This window comes from Lycium ferocissimum, chromosome 8 (assembly GCF_029784015.1).
Source record: "Lycium ferocissimum isolate CSIRO_LF1 chromosome 8, AGI_CSIRO_Lferr_CH_V1, whole genome shotgun sequence".
In the NCBI taxonomy this organism is placed as follows: Eukaryota; Viridiplantae; Streptophyta; class Magnoliopsida; order Solanales; family Solanaceae; genus Lycium; species Lycium ferocissimum.
Genome location: NC_081349.1, coordinates 25,742,582 through 25,766,275, shown reverse-complemented (window position 1 = coordinate 25,766,275; position 23,694 = coordinate 25,742,582). Strand labels below are relative to the sequence as shown.

Below are 23,694 nucleotides of genomic sequence, written 5' to 3'. Positions count from 1 at the left end.
CATAGAGGATCGTCACGTTATACCCCAACTTTTTTTTTTAATTTGTCAGATTCAACGAAACCGAAAAAAAAAAAAAAAATTTTACGTAAAACGTGGATCAGTCCACGTTTTACAAAATATATTTGTAAAACGATGACTGATCCACGTTTTACAAATATATTTTGTAAAACGTGGATCCCTCCCCGACTCTCATTCAGTTGTTGCCCTAAATTTTTCATCGTCTCCTCCGCCTCTTCCTCCATCTTCAACCTTACGAAATTTTCTCCGCCTCCATCTCCTTCTCCTTTTCCTTCTCCTCCATTTATTTTCTTTTAAAACCTTGCGGTTCTGAGTCTAATTTTTGGAGCAACTTGTTCATCCTTATCTTTTGTTGCTATCTAAATTAAGGTATTTTTTCTAGCTCATATAATTGTATATTTCTAGTAGATGTAGAATATTTGTTTGTCTTATATATCTTAATTGTTATTTTTTATTTGTGTTATTTTAATACGTATAAGATATATGTTTGTCTTATTTGTGTTATTTTAATTTGAACTTAAGATATGATTGTTAGAAGCATTATTATATAAAAGGTCTGATTTGTTTAGTAGCACTTTTGAAGAAATTTGTTGTTATGTTACTGTTATTTTTGTGGATTGTTATATAAAATTTGGCTGATTTGGTGACACTCTTATCTGATAATACATGTGTTTCCTTTTCAATGCTCAACTGAATACTTGTTTTCTCCAATTAAAAATTAGTGCGCTTAGATATTTACATAAGAGCTTTAGGAAGATCTACTCCTAAGTGGCTAACATTATCAACGGTCCAACATTATTTTTGTGGATTGTTATACCTTTAATGTGATATTTATATAGTCAGAAAAGTGAAATTTAATTGATGCCTCAGTAGCCCAAAATAAAGATACTTAAAATGTCATGATAATGCTTTATTATATGGGACCTAAGTCTAAGTGGGTGGATAATTATTTTGTCTATACCTTATAGGCATTAATGTGGTCCACTATCAGTGGTTTCTAAATAAGGCGAATGGAAGTCGACTTTATCTAGCCAATGCATATTTGTTCTGCTAAAATTGGAATAATAATTTTTTTTTAATAGTAAGTTACTCCAAATAGCTTGCTCTGGACTTTAATTTTTTTTTTTTTATCTAAGGTATGGAGCTTCCACGGGTATGCGTACATCCGGGGCCAGAAGTGTATGATGTGTTAACACTCCAGGAGAAGCATCGATCACAGGCTGTGTGGGATGGTGCCTTGAGAGGACCGACCGGATGCCTATTTCCACGCCGCGCGGATACCGAATTTTGGAAGCACGTGAAGCGTCATCCTTTTCATCCTCGCATCCTTGACTACTTTGGCTTGTGTGGATTTAGGGGAGTAGTAGAGGTAGGATGTGTATCATATGATTGGGCAGTCATCACTGCACTTATAGAGAGATGGCGTCCTGAGACGCACACATTTCATCTGCGTACGGGTGAGGCGACCATCACATTACAAGATATTGAGATCATGTTTGGCATGGTTGTTGATGGTAATCCCTTGAATGATGTTAATGCTAGAAATATAGGTATTGTTGGGTGGCAACAATTAATCCATGAGCTTATTGGTTGGGCACCCGATCTGGATTGTTTTAATGGTGTTAGTAGGTTAGAACTAAATAAATTAATTGAATATGTTAGAGGCTTAGATGACATTACAGATCAGACCCCAGAAATTGTTGTGCAACAGCGGGTTAGGTTGTACTTGCTATGGCTTTGTGGCGGCACGATATTTCCGGATAAGTCCGGTGACTTACTTAATTTAGACTATTTGCTTGACATGCGTGACCTTAGAGCAATGAGTAGACAAGCTTGGGGAGCGGCTGCATTGTCATATTTGTATATTTGTTTATGCCGCGCTTCGTTGAAGAAAGCCAAGGATGTGTGTGGATTCATTTCCTTATTGAGGTACGTGACCTTTAAAATTATATAATTTTATTTGGTTGTCCTATTTGATAGTTATAAGGTTTTTATGTATTTATTTTAAATTTTTAATATAGGTTTGGGCTTGGGAGCGAATTATACCGATGCAGCCACCACCCAGGGCCCTTCAGCCACACACGGCTCTTGCACGAAAGTGGACTCATCGTAAAGCTCGCGAAAATGAGGCACGTGTTGTGCTACCCATATGTAGGGATGTATTGGACAACCTAACAGATGGTCAGGTATTTTATCATAATTATGGTTGTTAATGGCGTTTTGATATAATTGTTACGCTTATGTGTAATTTATTTATTTTATTATTATGTAATTTTATGTTCTTTTTATCGTAGTTTGTGTGGCAGCCTTATTCAAAGGCCATCATTAATGGACTCCCTGAGTGGTGTCGGCGTGGCCAAGATATTTGGATGGCGCGGTTCCCTTATTTGTGGGATCTATCGAGAGTGGCACATGCCAGACCGCGTTCTCAGACGTTCGGTAGGAAGCAACATATTCCTGGACCATGTGCTGAGATTGATCCTTCTCATTACAAACGTGACAAACGGTATGCTATAACGGTGGAGGTTCAACAAAATTTTGCACACTCGGAGCTTTTGTGGGAAAATCGTCGACAAAGGGTAATTCGGCCGCATGAAACTCAAGACCCGAGTCATTATCAAGTATTTTTATTGGTATCGATGTCACTCGCGCACTTTTATAGAAAATCCTGTAATGTGCCTAGAGGATACCAACACATGGCGAGCGGCATCGTCCATTAGATGTTTGATGTCTTTATAGGTGTCTTAGAAATCAAATCTTGTTATTTAATTTTTTTTTTTTTTTTTTTTAGACTTTAGGACATCAAGAATCGTACGGTTGGCTCGGGAATGGCCAAGATCCAACCAAGTCTATGAAGTGAAGGAAATAGCTGTTTAGCCGCAAGACGGGGTCCGAGTCATTATCACCAGTATTTTTATTGGTATCGACGTCACTCGCGCACTTTTATAGGAAATCCCGCGCATGATGTGATCAAGATAGAGGATACCAACACATGACGCATATTACCCAATAATGGATTTTGGTATGCATACGAGGTAATCGGTACGTACGGTGTTACATTCCATTAGATGTTTGATGTCTTTATAGGTGTCTTAGACCACTATCAAATCTTGTTATTTAATATAATTTTTTTTTTTTTTTTTTTTTCTCCCAATTTGCTTTAGGACATCAAGAATCGTATACACACATTAAGTGTTTTATAGTAGCAATGAAAGCTATATATAAAAAGGCAAGATGTCATCTCAACCAAGTCAAGAATGAACTCCAAGATGTTTATCTTATGGGAACGCTTCATATATACGTATCCGACAAGGCTGATGTTTTGATTATCGTAATGGGAACGTCCCAAAACATAAATCATACGGACACAGGCGAACAGATATGTTTTTCTAAGAGTAACAACGTCAATGCGTCAACTTCTTTCATTGTTCCATAAACACATATATACCTAAGAGGACGATGTTCTATGAGTTTCGGACAATGGAGCACTCCCACACAAGTATAATAATAATTTGAGTGTTGATTTTTTATATATATAGCCATAAGATCAAATGGATTCCGGGAGGCAAATATGATAATCAAGCCGGTCTATATCATATATCATATATTCACCTATATATCAAGAGTAACTCGTTTTGATCAATATATGCCCTATATATATATATATGATTTTATTATACGTGAACAATATAAATATTACCCGAGGGACTCGGTGATAATGGATTTTTGCACGAGCGAGTAGTGAGCAACCATATGTCATATAAATCATCTTTTAGGACTCAATAGATAAGTAGACAAATCAACGCTCGAGTATCGGTGATACACTAGGATCATACTTTGAATATCATTATAAACTATATCAAAATAAAGCCTCGGGGATCATACATGTATCAAATTAATACGAGATAGCTTATGAGAGTTAAGGACATTATTCGATCACCTTTAAGAAGGAAACTTTCATGTATTGTTTACTATCCAATATAGAATAGATGTAATTCTTTTAAGAATTCTAATCAAGTTGAATGAATCAAAACATGTCTATGGAATGAGTTACCCCAAAGCCAATCGTTTCATACACATCTAGGACATGCCAAAAGAAAGAAAGGATTTTACATACCTTAATGTTTACTACAACACAAAATATGCAATAGTGCCTCAACCTATATTAAGATGTTACGATTAAACTACGGGAGATTCAAAACGTATTCTAACGTTAGTAACTCCTTTCTAAATAATTTGACGACGTATCCTTTACATTCAAACCAACCACATATAATCAAGCAAACATTAATGATCATACGTTCAAGTGCTAACCTGAGACTATTTAAACAAGACTCGAGGACACTTGGACAATTTACAACAACACTTGAGGGGAACAACAACAACACATTTTGAGGATCCAAATTCATGAACTTCGTTAACATCATTCACATAAATGCAAGAAACTATTAACATCATATTAGCTTCGCAACATGCATATTACAAACAATTACAACTCCAACTTGAACCATTAAATCCTTCATTCTCATTTTAAAATCCATCAAAAATTTGGTGACTTGTGGTTGTTATGTTCCATGAATTGTCATTCACATTACAACACGCTTTTGGTTGAAGATTAAACCTGTGTTGGTAGCAACTATCAACTTGGAGAATTTGTGAATTGAAATAATAATTGTTCTTTTACTTACCGAAATACCTTAGAAAATAAAAATTTTTTGGCATCAATTTCTTCACATGGCCGTAGCTTCATGGCTTGAACTTCCTTTCTCTCTCTCTTTTTAAGTTCATACTTTGGAAGATGAACAATGAATTAAATTAGTCATCAACTTCCCTTTTATATGCCACACATGATGGTGACACATTCCAACCTTGACATGTGTCCCATTATCAAACCAATAGCTTGTATCTTGTTTAATTTCATTAATGTAATCACTACCTTATGTGTCATATTATTCTATTTTGCAAATAGTCTCCTTGTGGCATTTGATCTTGGATCGTCACAAAATTCTTGTCCTTAACTTTTTATGAATTACAAAAATACGGGATATAACAGGTTAGCTTTTAATTCAAAGTATTTGGTGACTTGTGGTTGTTATGTGGTGTTTTGTCTTCGTTGTTTTGGTTGTTTGTGTTGGTATATGGTTTTGGAGGAAGTCCTTGTTACAGGGGAGATGCTATCCGATTTTACGTAGACAATCAAAGTAATTGTCAATAAAATTTATCTAACGAATCCAATCATACAAAAATAACTTCTATTTTTTATGGCATTTACAGGATGCGGGTGTGATACAAGAGGAGGTTCACCAACGTAGATCAAAACGAGAGCGGCGGCAAACTCAGTGTGGCACGGGGGGGAAAAAGGGACACTGTAAAAATTAAATTTTTATGAATTATTGAATTTATCTCAAATCTCAATAGTTATGTAATCTTTGAAGAATATATATTGTGTGTTGAATAAAGGTTAGATTTGAATACTTGCCAACGTTTTACAATAAATAAAGGTTAGATTTGAATGCTTGATAATGTTTTACAAGAAAAACAATTGCATTCTTGATATTACGACTACATGGCAGATTTAACGACTGCATGGCAGGCGAACATTTACGTGCATATAACAATTTTCATGCATCAATTACTGCAAAACTGCCAACGTTTTGCAACAAAATGTTTTGTTGCAAAAACGTTGGCCAATTCATTTTGTTGCAAAACGTTGGCCTGCCTACGTTTTACAACAATTCATTTTGTTGAACTTGGCCGGCCAATGCAGCAATAATTGATTCTTGAATTTTTTTTTTACGCCAGAGAATCCTTGCAGTCGTCAAATCACGCATGCAACTATAAAAGCAAAATAGTAAAATAATTTGTAAAATTATTGTTGTTAAGGCGCAGAATGCATGCAGTCGTCAAATCTGCCATGCAATCGTCAAATCAAGCATGCATTCGTAAAATCAAACAGTAAATATATTTTTTCAACATCAGCATTATGACAATCAAAGGTCCGTGAATCATTTGTTTTATATACCAGTTAAGATTTGTATTCTGCATATCTCTGAATTCTCCACTTCTCGCTTGTAGACTTCATTTTTCAAGAATTCTCCACTTCTCTCTTGCATTCTCCATTAATTTTTAGATTTGTATTCTGCATATCTCTCTGAATTCTCCACTTCTTCCTTGTAGATTTCATTTTTCAAGAATTCTCCACTTCTCTCTTGCATTCTCCACTTTTCTTAAACATTTGTATCCTGTTGAAAATAATATGGCGGAAAATTATGTAAGAGTTAACTTATATTGGGGTGGTGAAGTTGTGTACGAAGAAGGTTCAGTGAGATATAACCGTCGTGCGGAAGCCGTACAAAGGTTTCCAATTTCCCTCAAATACGATCGTCTACAACGTGTTTTCATAAGCAAAATGGCCATAACTGATCCTAACCTTTCAGTGGTTATCACTTTCAGACGATATCCAACATCAATTACGGCTAGGGGATTTCCCATTTACGAGGAAACTCTTATTTCGGACGATGACTCCTTATCGTTATTTCTTCGAAGTCCTGCTATATTTAGCAATCATATCAGTATAGCGACACTTGACATGTATGCAACTGTTGAACGCTCTACTAATGTTGAAGCACCCACTGACGATGAGTTTGATATTCGGGATACTACGTATCTTCCCGCTATGAATATTGGGCTTCAAAGAGGTACACTTCAACAAGAAACAATGATAGGAGTTGGTAGCCAATCACATAACTTTGGTTGGACTATGCAGAGCTGTGATATTCCTGGACCGAGTAGTGCTCCAGATTCAAGTGAATTAGGTGGCGGGAGTATAGTTCGATATCGCCCTACTCAAGTAGAGTCATTTACAGAAAGGTAAATATAACGATGTTTTTTTCGCTTAAACTAGGAGACTTCTAACTAATTGTTTCTGAGATTTGAACCCCTTGAATTTTCCTATGTTTGTAGGTGTAACGATTTTGAAGAAAATCCCGTATTAACTCAGCTCACACAAATTGTTAGCAATAATGATGTAGCTAATGATCACTCCGGTGAGTCAGATAGTGATATCCCATTAGATCACACAGAAACAGACGATGATCACTCATCTGATGATGATGGTCATTCTTATGAAGACATTACTGCTCGAAGTGATGGTAACGTTAGCTACCATTCTAATGCGATTCCGTATTTGGATAACACAGAAGAAGGCCCGATGATTTTGCTTTCATGAGAGATGACGGTCCGTTCGATCCGCACTTTGGGATTGTAAAAAACCGAATTTATCGGATCGGAGTTAGTATGGTGGCATTGAATATTCTTTTTCTTTGTTGGCCCATTTTTAGGGGGTTGATAATTTTTCTTGTATTATCCAATTAGGTATGTTATTTCGGAACAAGCGAGAAATGAAAGGCGCGGAGACAATATTGTCTCAAAGAAAAGAAAGAGTTCATTTGTGATCGGTCAAAGGTAAATTTTGGAGGGTTATTTGCAAGCGTCATATGTTGGGATGTGAGTGGATGATCCGTTTTAGAGAAATTTCAAGTGGTATGTGGAAGGCAGGCAAAGCGGATCTCCACCACAGTTGTCTCACGGATGATTACAGAAAGGATCATTTCAATTTGAACAGTCACCTAATTGCTACTACGTCGATACCATATATTATGGTCGATCCATACATCGGTATTAAGTCGGTTCGGGGAAAAAATAAAAGGATTGCATTTGTTTACTCCTAGTTATAGAAAAGCACAAAAGGGGCGTAAGAAAGCTATTGAAATGGTATTTGGTGATTTTGAAACCTCTTTCAAGACATTGCCCCGATACATGGTTGCCTTAAAATATTTCAATCCGGGGACCGTTGTTGAGTGGGAGCACGAATCAACTACAATGCAAGGTGAACACATCTTCAAGTTTCTTTTCTGGGCTTATAAACCAAGCATCGATGGATTCAAAAGTTGCAGGCCTGTCATCTCAATAGACGGTACTCATCTGTACGGTAAGTATGAGATGAAACTGCTAATTGCTGTTGGAATTGATGCGAACAATAACATTTTTCCACTTGCATATGCTATTGTTGCACGTGAGAGCTTTGAGTCTTGGACGTGGTTCCTTGTGTTGTTGTGGAGACATATTGTTCGTGAGAGACAAGGAATTGGACTTATTTCTGACCGTCATCAGGGCATCTTGCAATGTGTCCAAACACATGATTGGTTACAACCACCATCCACACACCATAGGTTTTGCGTTCGGCATTTGAAAAGCAACTTTAATAAAAAGTTCCTCAACAGTGACCTTGAGAACCTAATGTGGTTGGCGGCTACAGAGCACCAGAAGAAGAAATATAAAATGAGGATGGAACAAATCAAAACAATGTCACCTCCAGCGTATACGTGGTTAAAATCTCTTCGGAGGAGAAATGGACATTGCATAAGGACAACGGTCATAGGTGGGGGCTATGACAACGAATGTCTCCGAGTCTTACAACGGTTTATTGAAGAAAGCTCGTGGACTGCCCGTTACTGCCATGGTCCGTTATACGTTTAAAAATCTTGTTGATCGGTTTGTTGAGAGAAGCACCCTTGCTGATTTGTTGATTGCGGATAAAAAGTTTTGGCCGCGTGCTGTTGAAAAGAAGTTTGATGAATACTGGGAGAGGTCCCTAAAGCATACTGACATGCAGCAATACAATGCAACTGAAGGGGTCTTTGAGATTCTGACATTTGCACACGAAGGTAAGGGCGGAAATATCCATAAAGTCTCTGCCGAAGGAAAAGTGTTCGTGTGGGAAATGGAGAAACTACCATATGCCATGTTCACATGCAATTAAATTTTGTGATATCCGCGGAATTCAACCAAAGGACTATGTTAGCAAGTACTACAGTTGCAGGTTTTACAAGCAAACGTACAGTGAAAATTTTTCACCGTTGGGTGATGAGGCATATTGGCCACCTTCTCCCTTCAGTTTAATTGCAAACACCGAATACGAGCGAACTTCGAGAACGCGGACTACAACTAGAAGGAGGAATGAAATGGATATAGCTCCTGCTCGTATGGCTAGAAAGTGTAGTACGTGCAAGCAAACAGTCATAACAAGAATCGCCGCCCAACAAATCAGTAGTTATTGTTGCTTGTTGGTTTTTATGTTTTTTCTTAACTTGTACGATTGTTGTTTCCTTATGTAATCTTCCAAGAATATATAACATGTCTTGTGCCGTTTAATAGTTATCATGTAATTTAACATTTATTACTTAGTTAATGTGTGACGTTTATTTAACTTATATTTTATTTTTTATTTCGTTTTCGCATATATAACACATATTTAATTATTGCATGTGTTAAAATATTTATTTGAGTTATTCACTAAAATTAACTATATGCTTTAAAAATTAAAAAAATCAATAAAAAATTTTTATTAAAAACATAGCCGAATATGATTTAAATAGAGGCAACGTCTTACAAACTATTTGTAAAACGGTGGGGAAAAAATTAATGAAACGTAAAACGTGGATCCCTCCACGTTTTACGTAAAAAAAAAAATTTTTTTTTTTTTCCGACAAATTAAAAAAAAAAGTTTTTTATAACGTGGATTGATCCAAAATATAAATTTTTGGCCGCCCCTTTTAGTTTATTGGAATTTTGTTGAAATGTACTTGTTTTGATTGTGAAAAAAGTGAAAATTTTGAAAAACAAGTTTTTCTTGTTTTTCAAATTCCAAATACAACTAGAAGTTGTATTTGGAATTTTCATGGCCAAACGCTGATTCCGGAAAAAAGTGAAAAAAAATTCCGAAAAAAAGTGATAATTCTTATGGCCAAACGGGTCCTAAATGTTTAATGGATTTACAGGTTTCTCTAGAATGTGGAAAACTTGTGCTATGTTAAGAGAAGCAATGTGTCACCTTTTTTTTGTTGTTGTTGAACCCTAGGGAAATCTCCAGCCGCTACTCTTTGGGCGCGCAAGATCGGGTAACCTGCTCACTGTGCAACATTAACATTAGGCAAGCCCAGTGCGACGAGCTCTGACTGAGAAGGTTGCTGGTGAGGGGAATCGATCTCAAATCGATCATTGGAAAACTACTCATCCAACCAACTCAGTCAACCCTTGCGAGTTTGTCACCTATTTTTTCTTAATAAAGAAAGAGGAATATTTTTTTAAACTCTATATAGTATATGTCATTATGTTGAGAGTTTGTCGAGTATAAAATATTAATGTGACTGTCGCATTAGCTGTCGAATTTTGTGTGTATTGATTAGTAAAACAGGCATTTCAGTGCACGAAAGCATTTCGCAATCACGTAGTGTTCAGGGTTGCACTTCAAAAGGATTTAACATAGGCAACCTACTCTGACGCAAACATCATCCATGGTTGATTCTATAGCTTAAACCCGAAAAAAGAGTAGCCCAAAGCACAAAACACTTTGTTTGCACGCAATGTCGGGGAAGCACCCCTAGGAAGTGTGCTGTAGGGAGTTTACTTTGATTCAGGCGTTGGCTAATTCCTTTGCTCAAATCCGTACAAAAAAGCAGTCGATGCACAAAGTATCTCACGCAGGATCATGGGAAGGACTATACTCTAAGAGAGCATCAGTAGCTAATTCCATTGCTTGGACCCATCACCTCTTGATCACACGCCATCACCTATAGATCACACGAAAACAATTTTATTATTGCTTCAAGACTCCCCTTCTGATATTGTGTATATTGATTATTTGAAGAAAAAAATATTAACTCGGTAATTATGTCGTTACGACTTTGTCAAGTACGCAACAAGCAATTGTCAATTGAATCCGTATTTGCCGACTAGATATGCCAACTATGCATACTTTTTTGCTTAATAAGGGACAATAAGTTGCATTATTATAGCAAAAACAATCAACAGAATTGCACTTCATAAATAGAATTTTATGATTTTTATTACATGACTTTTGAGGATCGGAGAATAAATATCAAGTTGTCCTGTAGTGCACGCTGTGATCATGATACTGACTCAGACATTCCGAATGTCATGCTACTTAATTGGGTTTTCAGCTTAGTTTCCAGTCTCCATTTTAGGGCCCGACAAAACTAGATTGTCGGAAAATCCTACTTTGAAGGTAAAACGCTCCCTACTCAAGACAACTCCAGTTAAAGAGCTTGAACCCGAAGCTTGTTTTTTCATTCACAGGACTCAAACCCAAAAACTAGAGGTAAGAATGAAGGAGTAATTTCCAAATTTCTTCAAAATTACTTGTAGAGCTTGTAGATAAAAGAAAATACAATTCCCTGAGTTGATATTAAAACTTAGAATCGACTAAGAGATCCAAAAGTCATTTCATTAGCTCATGAAGCGCTATAATCAGATAAAATCATACATTTCTACTAAACCTGCAAGATTTAGTAAAGTAACATTTTTAGCTTCATATTTTCATTGCCCTTGTAGGTGTTGAAGTAGGAAATTTGTTACAACAGTGAAAAACCTAAAAAAAAAAAAAATGGCACTGATATCAATCTCAAAATTGTAGAAGACTTCTAAACCAGAGAACCCCCTGTGTTTGTGAAGACAATGGGACCAAGGATCACAAGGCCTCCTTGATGTTGAAGGTTCTTGATATGTCCCTGGCATAGTCATATTGATTTAGTTCTACGAGCATCTTCTTCAATCGACGAGCATATTTAGATGTCTCTATCTCTCCGCTGCTTGATGAGTGCTTCTTCTCGAGCACTCTGGCAAGTGTTAGCAAGTAATCCACCAATGGTCGTAATTTTGGACTACACAGGTTAAAGAAAACATCATCAGCAAGCAAAATTGAAAATTTTGACTTAAGGGGGAGAAGAGGGAAAACAGGATGAAATAGATTGAATATTTAAAAAGGCTGTCTGAGAATAAACATTTTCTCCACGAATAAGGAACCACGTAAACCATATATATAACAAATGTGATCATGGGAGAATAGACAACTGTTGCACATATTGCTATGTATAACCTTTGAAAGAAAGAGACTATCGAACGAGCTGAAAGAGTTTTTGCCAGTTCCTAGATTTCCTCTCTTCTAATTGGCCACAGCCTTAGTTGTAAAAACATAATACCGCTTTTATTTAATTAACAATTTAAAGAAAAAATCACCTCATTTACAAAAGATAAAGCGTTAAACCTAGAGACAACCAAGCCAATGGACGAGCAAAGATAAACATTATTTCATCAACCAGCTGAAAAATCATTACAATGACTACATTCTACCCCAGCCAACACCAACTAGATGAAGGGAGAAAACAGCCAAAGGGACTTTTATCTATCCCCTCTCTTTTCCTCCCAAAAACCTACATTGAGCCACCTTTCCTTGTTTAACCATTCATTTACGACCTTTTGGATCAAAATATCGGCAAATGACACGGCAATGGCGTTATAGACAATGACAGTCAGAAGATTTATTTTGGAGTCAGGCACCAGCCAACAAGCCTCTAATTAAGTACACATGAATGACCGAATACAGTTTACCAGCTGAAAAATCATTACAATGACTACATTCTACCCCAGCCAACACCAACTAGATGAAGGGAGAAAACAGCCAAAGGGAATTTTATCTATCCCCTCTCTTTTCCTCCCAAAAACCTACATTGAGCCACCTTTCCTTGTTTAACCATTCATTTACGACCTTTTGGATCAAAATATCGGCAAATGACACGGCAATGGCGTAATAGACAATGACAGTCAGAAGATTTATTTTGGAGTCAGGCACCAGCCAACAAGCCTCTAATTAAGTACACATGAATGACCGAATACAGTTTACCCGTTAATATAGCTTACCGCTAATTTAGCTCAAAAACTTGATTGTTTTTTCTCACTTGCATAAGTTCTCTGCCCTTTGAACCTCACCACAGAGCATATGCCATAATGATCACTGCCAAACTACTCTGATACCAAGTCCAAATACTACTTCATGTTCAAGTTCCTAGAGCCTTAGTGCCAACTCTGACAGTGAACTACTCTCCCTTTCTTCTTTATAAGCGCCACTGGACTACTCTTCTTTTTTCTCTTTACTAACAGAATATGAAGGCACCTACATGTCTATTTTTCACCACCTCTATTTCTGCCATTTGGAAGGCATTCTAAAAATCTTAATACCAGTTTCAAAAAAAAAAAAAAAAAAGGCATTCTAAAAATCTTGCATGTTTACTATTTGCCTACTGAAGTAGAATTATGGAATTACATCTTGCGTTGGCAGGTCAAAGCACCAAAAGAATGTCTCCTTCTGGAGTATTATATAATCAACGGAAAAGGGTCAAAAATGCCCTTAACGTATTAGAAATGGTTCAAAAATGCCCTCCTCCTACCTATTTGATAATTTTACCGGCCCTTCCACCTATTTGGATCAAAAATGCCCTTAACGTATTAGAAATAGTTCAAAACTGCCCTCCTTCCACCTATTTGATCAAATTTGCCCCTAACGTTATCTTCAGGCTTAAAATTGCCCTTCCATTGATGGCATGGCACAATTACATGATATTTAAATTTTAATAAAACCTGTAAGCTTTATTTATTGGTTCACATTAAACTCTAACCCAACCCAAAAGGATCTCGACCCATCCATGACACAACCCAACACAAAACCAGTTTTAAATTGATGCAGCTAAGCGATAAATTATTTTTTCACCTCCAGCTTTCAATTATTTTCTGTACCAACTACTTTAAAAAATGAATTGTATTAGTAATTGTTATTACTTTCCTTTGCCAAAGTTTTTTTTTATGCTAACTGGACAGTAGTACTCGCGAGGCCACTGAGATTCACACTTGTACATTGCAATGCGAGATCTTGAGCATCAGTCATTTAGTCAGACTAAAATGACATTAACAGTAGACAAATATATCGAAAGACGTACATATAGTAGATGGTTAAAAAAAGTGGTTTCCTACTATAAAATGCAGAACTTGATCTAAAGAATTGCCAAGATTTTTATGGAATCTGTAATGAATAATCGATGCTTCAAAAATAAATATATTGTTGTCTGAAATTGATTGAAAATGGGAGGGGAAAACATAATTTTATCGATTCGCTGCATTAATTTAAAACAGGTTTTGTGTTGGGCTGGGTCATAGATGGGTCGGAACCTTTTGGGTCGGGTCGGGTCATAATTTTATGTGGACCGATAAATAAAGACGTGTTCAATTGAAATTTAATTAAATGTCATATAACTGTGCTGTTAATGAAAGGGCAATTTTAAGCCTGAAAATAACGTTAGGGGCAAATTTGATCCTATAGGTGGAAGGAGGGCATTTTTTATCCAAATAGGTGGAAGGAAGGGCAAATTAGATCCAAGAGGTGGAAGGAGGGCATATTTGATCCATTTCTAATACGTTAAGGGCATTTTTGACCCTTTTCCATATAATCAATTGGTGATGCCTTAACCGTCAAACAAAGAATTATTCTGTAGTTTATAATCACATGTCAAGACTAGAGCAATGACTGATGTAGGATACTGTACCTACTTGGCCGTGTGCCTTACAACCTATCTATCGCTGCAAATGTAAACTTCCAGACCAAGAAAGTTAAGAGTAGTTCACACAATTTGTTGTTTCCTTTTCTTTTTTAATTTGACAAGGTAAGGTATCACAATTTTCTATTTCCTTTAAACCTTTCTTCTACTTATATCACACCCCAAGAAATGTATGGCAAGTTAGCATGTTAAGTAAAGAATATTACTCTCAAGGCAAGTAGAGATCTAAAGATGGAATTTTCTCAAAGTAACTAGAGAGAACATGGAATGCCAACTACAATAGCGTACTCAAATTAACAGTACCTGCAATCTCCTGTGACTTTGGGGCCAGCCCAGACACCGTATAGTGAAGTGACGACTCTTTCAGTTCTTGTTACAGCATCATGAATGTTTGACTGAATGCTTCGAAGATGAGGAAGAACCTTTCCACTTAAGAGTTGATCAAGAACCAGCTCTTCCAGGACAGGCATGGCAAAAATCTCATTGAACAAGCATATGTTCCTGATCAAACGAATAGACATGCCAAACCTATAAGCAGCAACTCGTGCTGCATCAGGTACAGCCCTTATTACAAGGGTGTCCCAGGTTGGGACCTGCAAAAGCAATTCAGAAGATATAAATGAGCAATCCTGTTTGAACTAAACCAGCACACAAAGATGGGTACGAGCATTTGTTTATGGTACTAATTAAAGGACATTAAAGAAGTATTGAATCTAAACACCCAAGGGTGTGGCCTAGTAGTCAATGAAGTGGGTTGAGAACCATGAGATCTCAGGTTCAAATCCCAGCAGACACAAAAACACTAGGTGATTTGTTCCCATCTGTCCTAGACTTGATGGACAGAGTTACTTGGTACCTGTTGCTGGTGGTGGGTCTGAGGTGGCAGGTATCCCATGGAATTAGTCGAGGTGCGCTCAAGTTAGCCTGGACGCCATGGTTATAAAAAATAAAAAAGTATTGAATCTATTTTTTTTATTGGTATTGAATCTATTGGATCCTCTCATCCTTTTTCACATCATGAGCCTCGACTTCACTACCAACCAAATAAAGATGAAGCCCCAATCCGACTCAATTCCTCCCCACTTTACTATTCCTAATCTAGTCGCACTTTGCTAGGAAAACTTATTCCTAGTAGTTGTTTCGCTTGGATGATTAGAAACCTAAACGTAAAAACAACATAACATTCTGTCTTAAAAATTATCCACACAATTTGGGCATCCAGAGATAAGAACACACCTTCAAATTAGCCACAGCATCAGCTAGACGATCACGAAGCACAGCAACCAGATTGCTGAGGGCTGATCCAGAAAAGGGGCCATATCTCAATACCAATCGCATGGCAGAGACAGCACGCTCTGTTTCACTGGTGCTAAGCATATCCCAGCAATTAGCTAACTGGTTATGCAGAATGGGTATTGCAAGTTTCTCCACCAACTGAGGAATAAGATTGGCATCAGTATCATCAGCACTTATTTCGTTTTCACCTTCTGGAGGAAGTCCATAATTGAATAGAGAATTGTGCCTGGAATAACACAAAATTAGTTGGCATGAGTATTGAATCTTAAGGAATAAGTAAATATGAACACATGAAAGATGAAACGAAGCATTTATGTTTGTTTTCTGAATTGGTTAGCCTGGTAGACGTTCCTGCCAAATACTTCGTCAATTCAAACAAAATTATATTGCAAAAAGCATCTAGAATATCCACATTTCACGTGGCGTTATCATTATCGACAAGTACACAAATCTTGGCCCGCTGCGGCTACAGCATAAATACTACGTCAATTCAAACAAAATTATACTACAAAAAGCATCTAAAATTTCCACATTCAGTTGGCGTTATCATTATTGGCAAGTACACAAATCTTTGGCCCTCTGTGACTACAGTATAAAGTCACAAAGCTACGATCCTCAAAAGGAAGGACCAATCTTAGAAAGGAAAAGGTTAAGGTCATAATCCTTGAGAACGATTGATTAAATTTAGTGCACATACCAGCTCATATCCATGAAATCTGTGTTTTCATGCAGTGGATCCCACTTCAGAAGCTCTAGTCTCACATAGGGTGAAAAAATAACAGGTATACTAAGTGACATATATGCATCACGGTAGCTTGAAGCATAATCTTTCTTCCATCTGTCAAACTTTTCAATAACCACAGACAGTTGAGAGTACTCCTCGTGTGCATCACCAAAAATTTGCTCGGAAACCTGTAGCAATTGATCACGGTTTGACTGATATGCCGTACTCTCAGAGTCACTCTCGTCGGTGCTAGATTCTCCTTCTATTTTCTGATAGGAGCTATCACATTTTATAGCTGACATTCTTTTAACATCACTTTTCACTCTCCTTCGTTTCCGAGCCTCTGCCCTTCTAGTTGTATCCATCCGTTTCTGCAGATTCTTGTCTCTACCAAATTCATCTAGTTCTACAGGTAAGTCTCCTCCTTTCCTCATGGCTGCCGTTGCAGCCTGAGCAGCACTTGTGGCAGCTTCTATTGTTGCTGCATTGCTCCCACCTCTACTTAGAACTTGTCTTGCAGCATTTACAGCAGCTTCAAGTTCCTTCATTTCATCATCATTATCATTAGCTCTCCTTTCTAAGATAGCAGCTGCTCGTTCTTCATGAAGTTTCTGCATTTGGTCTTCAAGTTCCTCAATGTAAGGACCTTTATCCTGTAAGGATTTAAAATACCTTAATAGTTAGCATGCAGGATCTAGTTCTCCTGGACAACTCAAACAAAAGCTCAAAAAATGAGCTTGCAAACTCAGATTTCAAAAATGTCAAATAAATCGGCCTAGGTTTTTTTAATTTTCAAAATGGCAAACGGTTCCCTAGGTTTTTTGACCCTATAAACCTACCAAATAGTCTAACTTCAGACAGCTAAAAAGTCCACTACTTTTTCACCTAAACATAGTACGATACTGTATTAGTGGCCGCAAAAGAGAAACAGTAATCAAAAACTTACTTCATCACGAAAAGAATAGAAGTCCTTATCAAAAATGAATTAATGTTTCGAAGGCGAACAACAAAACAAAATGTTGGCATTTTAGCGAAAACATGGAGCAAATCAAGAAAAACAAAGAAATAAGTGTCAAGCAAGATAAACTATAAAAACTTCATCCAAAAAAAAAAAAAAAAAGAAAGCAAGATAAACTATAAAAACAAGTACTTAATAATTACATAGCCAGATAAACTTTCAGCCAAAAATTTGCAATTGAGTAAAAGAGTAAAAACCATGTCAATTACAAAAACAAATTTATTGTCAGACAGAGATGCATAGATGCAGCTTTAAGTTCTAAATTCAAATTTAGTGACTTTCTTATGGAAAATTTCTAATTTTCTATCTGTAATTACTAACATAATCATCCATGACATTTCCTTTTCGCCAGCTACAAGTGTTATTTAGTATCACCCTAAATTTCATTGATTCCTCCTAAATTTCATTGATTCCTCCTAAAATGCCTTGATTTCTCCTAAAGATTTCATTTCAATTGGAATTTGGTTATTCACCATGTACGAGGATCCCCGCTAAGCAACCATGGCTGAATGGTTAAAGCGCCCTTCAGGAGGAAATTCATTGACCCAAGACACATGCTTTATGCCTTAGCATACTTCATAGAAGAGCTGCTTAAGCAAGGCAAAGCACCCAAACTGCACTACACCTAGCTTAAGGGCTTCAGCATGCGTGATAAAGTCTGTCTCCCACCAAGGTAAAATGTTTCACATGATTGGTGATAAAGAGAGCTTGTCTCAAACATGAAGTGCTTCAGAAGAAAGGAATGCAACTAGTGTCAAGGTGTTTTCTCTGAAACAGAACAGAGGAAACAAACAATCATTTGTTTCTCCATTGTAGCTTCACTGCTCAATTCTGGGCTCACATCTTCAACCTCATTAACACTACATGGATCATGCCTGAACACACAGCAGACCTGCTAAGTTGCTGGATTTGAAGGGGAGGAAGCAAAAGCCAAAAGAGATTGTGGAGGATTATACCATCTTGCATATGATGGACGGTGTGGAGGGAAAGAAATGATAGATGCTTTGAAGATAAATCCAATTCCATCCAGAAAGTTAAGGGAATTGTATTGTATCGTTATTTTCTTAGTGTAAACAACAATGTATAGAGGATGTTGATCAAATTGTGGATTTATTAGGATCTCTGTCACATTTTGGAGATAGCCAGCATATCCTTAATGCTGAAGAATACAATTTTACCAGTTTCAAAAAAAAGGGCTCAAGCATGCGTGAAGTGAGCTATAATACTGAATACTAAAATGGATCCTAAAAGTGCAGCAGACTCTGCAGGAACCACCTAATAGACCATCACAACTCTTATTCAAAAAACAAAACAAAAAAAAAAAAAAAAAAAACATCACAACTACAGGTGCAACTGTGCTTTTGTCACCCTTCGAGGTCATCTTTTCTCAATTTAATTGCCTAAAACTAAATTAATGAAAGACTGTCGTGCTCGTATCACGAGTACTGCAACAGCAGCGCCAGAATATATATTGAAATACATAATATGCCGCTCATAAATCAGAAAACCATACCTGCAAAAGCGCACATATAACAGAAACAAAGTCGCGAAGCTTTTGCATAAACATGTACTTCTCACCAGCAGCAGACAAAGAATTTTCCAGTGTAGTGACTTTTGACAATGAGGCAGATAAATTTTCTTCAGTCTTGTTCAATGATGCCACAGTTCGGCCATGAGATTCCTAACAAGATAAAAAAATAATTTAATTAGTCTATGTATCCATTATAATCTCTAGAATGCAAAACATGCTATTAAGTTACTACATATATATGGAGGAACTTATACATGTGTATGTGCACACACTGTATTTCGGTGAGCAATATTTAATAGTTCGCTCTATTGCATCCTTGATTCTTTTTACAAGGATAGCTTCCAAATAAATACTGAATCATCTGTATAATTTTCATTACACCAAAAGCGTAAAGATAAAATACAATTCAACTTGCTCTTCTGGATAGAATTATATCTATATTCAAAACATCTAGTGGTTCTGTCCTTCCAGATGGTCCACCATATGCATGTAGGACTTATTCTCCACTACTGCTGTGGCTGGTACATTTGCCCAAACTGTTCTAACATGGCAACAGTTCACTAGTTGACCTTGGCATTATCCATTTAATGCCTATCATATTACGGAAGATCTGGCACTGCTGGTCAGTGCTGACATCTTCGTCTATCATTCCATTCTCTTGAAACGACAAGCCTAGAGGCTAGATGTCTAAATTGTTTGCATCTTGGCACGTCTAGTCTCTCTCACCTCAACTTCGCTCTTCTCATGCTGACTAAGCTTGGAGTGTATGTATTCGGTCTTACATTACTTGTCCTAAAACCCTAACTCTCTCAAATGATTATCCATAGTTCAATATTGTGGCTGACAAACTTGCTGATTTCGTCAACTAACCAAAATGGTCAGCATATGACAACCATCATGGGACATCATCTTGTATTGTGTTGGTTAGCTCATCCATAACTAGGGTAAACTAGTAGGAGTTCAATGACAATTCTAGTGTAGACCACTATTGCGGGAAACTTCTTTCTATACTACTGTTGCATGCTACTTTGCATTTCAGACTATGATTGTTTATTTAGTGATTTTCAAATTAAAATTTGCAGATGCCATGGATATCACTTGGCAAACAGGTTTTGCACACTGTTCTTTCTCAGGAGAAAGTTTGGATCATCCTAGCTGTCATTGTCTAAAACGAGTAACAGTCTTTAACTATATATAGGGATGGTTTTACTTTCCTTCTGGGAATCGATGGTCCGTGAACTTTTGGAAGGGAACGTCTAATGGAGAAGGCCGTTGCTATTCAAAGCTTGGTGATGTCTTTTTTGGACACTTTAAAGATGGGTTAAGACATGGCCAATTTCTTTGTATCAACATTGATGGAACGAAGTATGTATGTTCATTTCTCGGCTTCTCTAATCCGGGTATCATAATTACACCTTAAAATACAAATGCTGAACTGGAATCTAAAGTTGCCTTAATGATGAAATAATATTCATGTCACACTTGAAGTAGGTGACATTGCCAAAAAATAAGAAATATTTGATTTTTCGTATTTGAGTTGTGCGAAAGGATGGGCAAGTAATGTGTGACTAAACTTTACCATCTTAAATCATCCCTCTCTTGAAGTCCCCAGGCTTGCATCTGACTTAAATACCTGCTGTACTTCTGTTCTTAGTAAAACATAGTTAAGGCTCCATAGTTCTTCCAATTAGCAACCTGGGATATAAGGTTAAGAGGTTCATGCTAACACCAGAGGAGTGCAGAAATTTGTCTCATCCTTCATACCTTGAACTCCTGTCTGTCAAATGTGTATGTTCTTTCTTTTTCTTTTTTTGGATGAGTTTGATGCACGTTTCATTCTAACTTAGGACTAGTTCTCCAATATCTGCACATAAATTTCATTTACAATTGGTAATAGTGCAATGCTTAGACGCTCAATATCGATGTGCAATGGCTGTGGACTTAGGAGCTAGTGAAGGGACTAACACGGACTACTCTCCTAGTAGATACTATATGCCCAGATGTATCATGCATATATAATACCTCTTCCATGTGCCCAAAGTTCAAGCACCCTGTACGGTTGCTAACTCATTACATGTCTAGGTCGATGAATCACCCTTGGGACCCAGAAAAACCAAGTTGATTTTACATCTGTGCGGTTTTTTTTTTTTTTTTTTGACCGGTAGTGCTAACTGCATTTTGATGCATGTTTCTATTTGCATTCAACTCCTTGCAACTAACAACTGTACTAAGGTTCTCATGAAAACGCAAAAAGATGGTCAAATACTTCACCATATATTAGACAAATGCTTGCGCGATTAGTCAACAGAATGTTAGGAAAGAGATAAAAAAAATGTTTTTGGGAAAACCTTCTCTCTGCCCTCAAGATTTCATAACATAAAAGATTCCCAAACTTCATTTATCAAATGACCCGAACTGTCGCTAAACTCAAGAATTGGTATTCAGAAAAACACATAAGAACTTGCAATTTTTCATTATTGTGTTATTGCTTATTCTTCACTCATGTAAACTTCTCAAGCATACTCAATTGCAAGCTAGGATAAAGGAAAAGGGTTGCAGGCAGCATAAAAATAGTGAACTATGATCAATCTCTGAATATTGAGAATAGAACACAATACCTAAAAAGGATTAGTATGTACCCAACCCCAACTAGGTTGAGATCGAGGCGCAGTTGATTGATTGTTTTTAGGGGTCGTTTGGTTAGAAGACAGGTTATGTTGGGATTAGTTATGCTGGGGATTAGTTATGCTGGGATCAGTCATGGTGGACTGTTTGGTCTGTTGTACTATTAAAAATAACATGCATCGCATAATTTCTAAATAGTACTGAATAGGGTGTATAAGTATAAGAATAGTACCGGTATTATTAGAATAGGGTGTATAAGTAATACTGGTAGTAGTTGTACTAGACTTAAATTTGCAACCAAACATTGCACTAAAATTTGATACCATCATAATCAAATGAAACAATTGCTATATGCTGAGTATGTAAATCATTGAAAATAAAAGTGCCAAGAAAACACTTACTTTGAGTCTTCCCATACTCTCATACAAGGCCTTTTTAGCAACCTCAGCCTTCTTCGAAATCGACAATGCATCCAAACTAGGCAACCCTCCAACAAACACTCCTCCTCCACCAATGGTAGTCCCATCAGAAACATCAATACTCTGTACTGAAGAATACACAGTAGCTGAATTACCAAAATTCGCCTTTTGAACGTTCTTAACTACATTTGCACTACTTACAACACTACTACTACTCCTCACCCCTTTATCATCCAATCTTTTTCCTAACCCTTTTCTAACTTGTTCTTCTTCCCACATTTTATCCTCCTCATCCTCATCGTTATCCTCATTATCACCCTCATCATCGCTACGACTCTGCTTATTATTTAATAATCCTATCTTATCCTCAAAATCCTCAAACACACCTCTTCTTATACTCCCACTATCACTTATTTTCTCTCCAAAAAACCCGATCCTCTGCTGAAACTCCGGTTCCTCATCACTCAACCCCTCCGCTTCACCGTGATTTCCCCCTTCATCCAACGCTATAAAATCCTGAGCAGCGGGCCGGGCTTGTCTTAACCTCTCCCTCTTAGCCCTAATTGCATCAATAGTCACCTTATCAGGTACTATCATACCTTCACTACTATCCTCTCCTTTTCCCTGAGTTTCAGTTTCAATTCTCTCAGTACTACTCGCATTAACTGGTGGTTTCACTAGACCTCTGAGCACTATAACGGGCTCAACGGGCCGGGATTCGGGCCCGGGCTTCGGTTCGGGCTTTGAGGAGCGGGAACTGCTAACTAGGGTTCTGGTGTTTTTTTGGAGCTCGAGGAGTGCTTCTTTTGTGTAAGTACCAGCTTGAGGGGTGAATGAAGATGGTTTAGGGGTAATTCGGTCTTTTCCAGAAGTGAGTTTATGCGAAGATGATGATGGTGAGGGTTTGGTGATTCGTGAGGAAGAAGATGATGAAGGTTTGGAAGGGCGAATGAACGGAGAGTCATCGGATTCTTCGTCGTCGGCGAAACTTAATAGGCTTTTCTTCTTCGGTTTTGCGGCGGTGATTGAAGCGGTTTTAACGGCGGCGGAGGTGGTTTTTGCGGCGGTTTCTTCTTCGTCGGCGGCGGAGTCGACGGCACGGCGGCGGAAGTTACGGGATTTGGCGGACATGATCAACGGAGATTGAATATGATTTTTCACAAACCTTGAGGATCGTATTTGATTTTTTCACAAATAATAATATGTTAAGGATAAATACCTAGATAGTAGGGCTCGGCATAAATACCGAAAATCGAAAAATCGAATCGAACCGAAATCTCAACAAACAGAACCGAACCAAATTAGTTTAGTTCGGTGTTTGGTATTCATCTTCAAAAAATCGAAATCGAAATAGCCAAATCGAAATTTGATAAAATCGAATCAAAAAAAGCGCGCACCGAAATTTAATACATTACCTAAAAAAATTAAAATAATTAAAAGCCCATTAAAGTTTAAAGCAAAAAAACTCAATTGTAATAAGTTCTCTTTTACATTTGTATCCCTAATTTTCACTTCAATTGAAAAAATCAATTATCCTTAACAAAGAAAGGTAACTAGGATGTCTCTTCAGGATTAATGAATGTCCTTTATGTGTTTTC

The 23,694-nt window shown here is 37.2% G+C and overlaps 4 protein-coding genes across 5 annotated transcripts; 3 read left to right on the top strand and 1 right to left on the bottom strand.

Annotated features, from left to right (window-relative positions):
- Nucleotides 1–1,119: 1,119 nt before the first annotated feature.
- Nucleotides 1,120–2,394, top strand: LOC132066757 (protein MAIN-LIKE 2-like). Of its 2 annotated transcripts, none has more exons than XM_059459975.1 (3): nucleotides 1,120–1,947; nucleotides 2,040–2,204; nucleotides 2,313–2,394. In XM_059459975.1, the coding sequence occupies exons 1-2, from the start codon at nucleotides 1,157–1,159 to the stop codon at nucleotides 2,191–2,193; spliced, it is 945 nt and encodes a 314-aa protein (XP_059315958.1). In that variant the 5' UTR covers nucleotides 1,120–1,156; the 3' UTR covers nucleotides 2,194–2,204; nucleotides 2,313–2,394. The 2 variants fall into 2 exon arrangements, with proteins under 2 accessions (XP_059315958.1, XP_059315959.1); XM_059459976.1 differs by having other exon boundaries at nucleotides 2,325–2,393.
- Nucleotides 2,395–7,788: 5,394 nt separating this feature from the next.
- Nucleotides 7,789–8,357, top strand: LOC132066171 (uncharacterized). The gene is made up of 2 exons (XM_059459535.1): nucleotides 7,789–8,249; nucleotides 8,336–8,357. The coding sequence occupies exons 1-2, from the start codon at nucleotides 7,789–7,791 to the stop codon at nucleotides 8,355–8,357; spliced, it is 483 nt and encodes a 160-aa protein (XP_059315518.1).
- Nucleotides 8,358–8,424: 67 nt separating this feature from the next.
- On the top strand, nucleotides 8,425–11,442 carry LOC132066170 (uncharacterized). Its single transcript, XM_059459534.1, has 4 exons — nucleotides 8,425–8,713; nucleotides 8,781–9,078; nucleotides 11,064–11,197; nucleotides 11,431–11,442. The coding sequence occupies exons 1-4, from the start codon at nucleotides 8,468–8,470 to the stop codon at nucleotides 11,440–11,442; spliced, it is 690 nt and encodes a 229-aa protein (XP_059315517.1). The 5' UTR covers nucleotides 8,425–8,467.
- LOC132067715 (transcriptional repressor ILP1) lies at nucleotides 11,303–23,296 on the bottom strand. Its single transcript, XM_059461018.1, has 6 exons — nucleotides 22,079–23,296; nucleotides 19,035–19,202; nucleotides 16,477–17,156; nucleotides 15,720–16,005; nucleotides 14,787–15,076; nucleotides 11,303–11,759 (listed from the first exon to the last, which is right to left on the bottom strand). The coding sequence occupies exons 1-6, from the start codon at nucleotides 23,225–23,227 to the stop codon at nucleotides 11,567–11,569; spliced, it is 2,766 nt and encodes a 921-aa protein (XP_059317001.1). The 5' UTR covers nucleotides 23,228–23,296; the 3' UTR covers nucleotides 11,303–11,566.
- Between the last annotated feature and the right edge of the window lie 398 nt (nucleotides 23,297–23,694).

Bases quoted from the DNA above. Each gene is read 5' to 3' on its own strand.
- LOC132066757 (XM_059459975.1), top strand. From the start codon at position 1,157: ATGGAGCTTCCACGGGTATGCGTACATCCGGGGCCAGAAGTGTATGAT. The intron at 1,948-2,039 runs GTACGTGACCTT...TTTTTAATATAG, and splicing joins GGATTCATTTCCTTATTGAG to GTTTGGGCTTGGGAGCGAAT.
- LOC132066171 (XM_059459535.1), top strand. From the start codon at position 7,789: ATGGTATTTGGTGATTTTGAAACCTCTTTCAAGACATTGCCCCGATAC. The intron at 8,250-8,335 runs GTTTTGCGTTCG...TGGCGGCTACAG, and splicing joins CCACCATCCACACACCATAG to AGCACCAGAAGAAGAAATAT.
- LOC132066170 (XM_059459534.1), top strand. From the start codon at position 8,468: ATGACAACGAATGTCTCCGAGTCTTACAACGGTTTATTGAAGAAAGCT. The intron at 8,714-8,780 runs GTCTTTGAGATT...TCTCTGCCGAAG, and splicing joins AATACAATGCAACTGAAGGG to GAAAAGTGTTCGTGTGGGAA. The intron at 9,079-11,063 runs GTACGTGCAAGC...TCTCCATTTTAG, and splicing joins TCGTATGGCTAGAAAGTGTA to GGCCCGACAAAACTAGATTG.
- LOC132067715 (XM_059461018.1), bottom strand. From the start codon at position 23,227: ATGTCCGCCAAATCCCGTAACTTCCGCCGCCGTGCCGTCGACTCCGCC. The intron at 16,006-16,476 runs GTATGTGCACTA...GTGTTATTCCAG, and splicing joins GATTTCATGGATATGAGCTG to GCACAATTCTCTATTCAATT. The intron at 11,760-14,786 runs GTACTGTTAATT...TAACCTGTGTAG, and splicing joins AAAGTCACAGGAGATTGCAG to TCCAAAATTACGACCATTGG.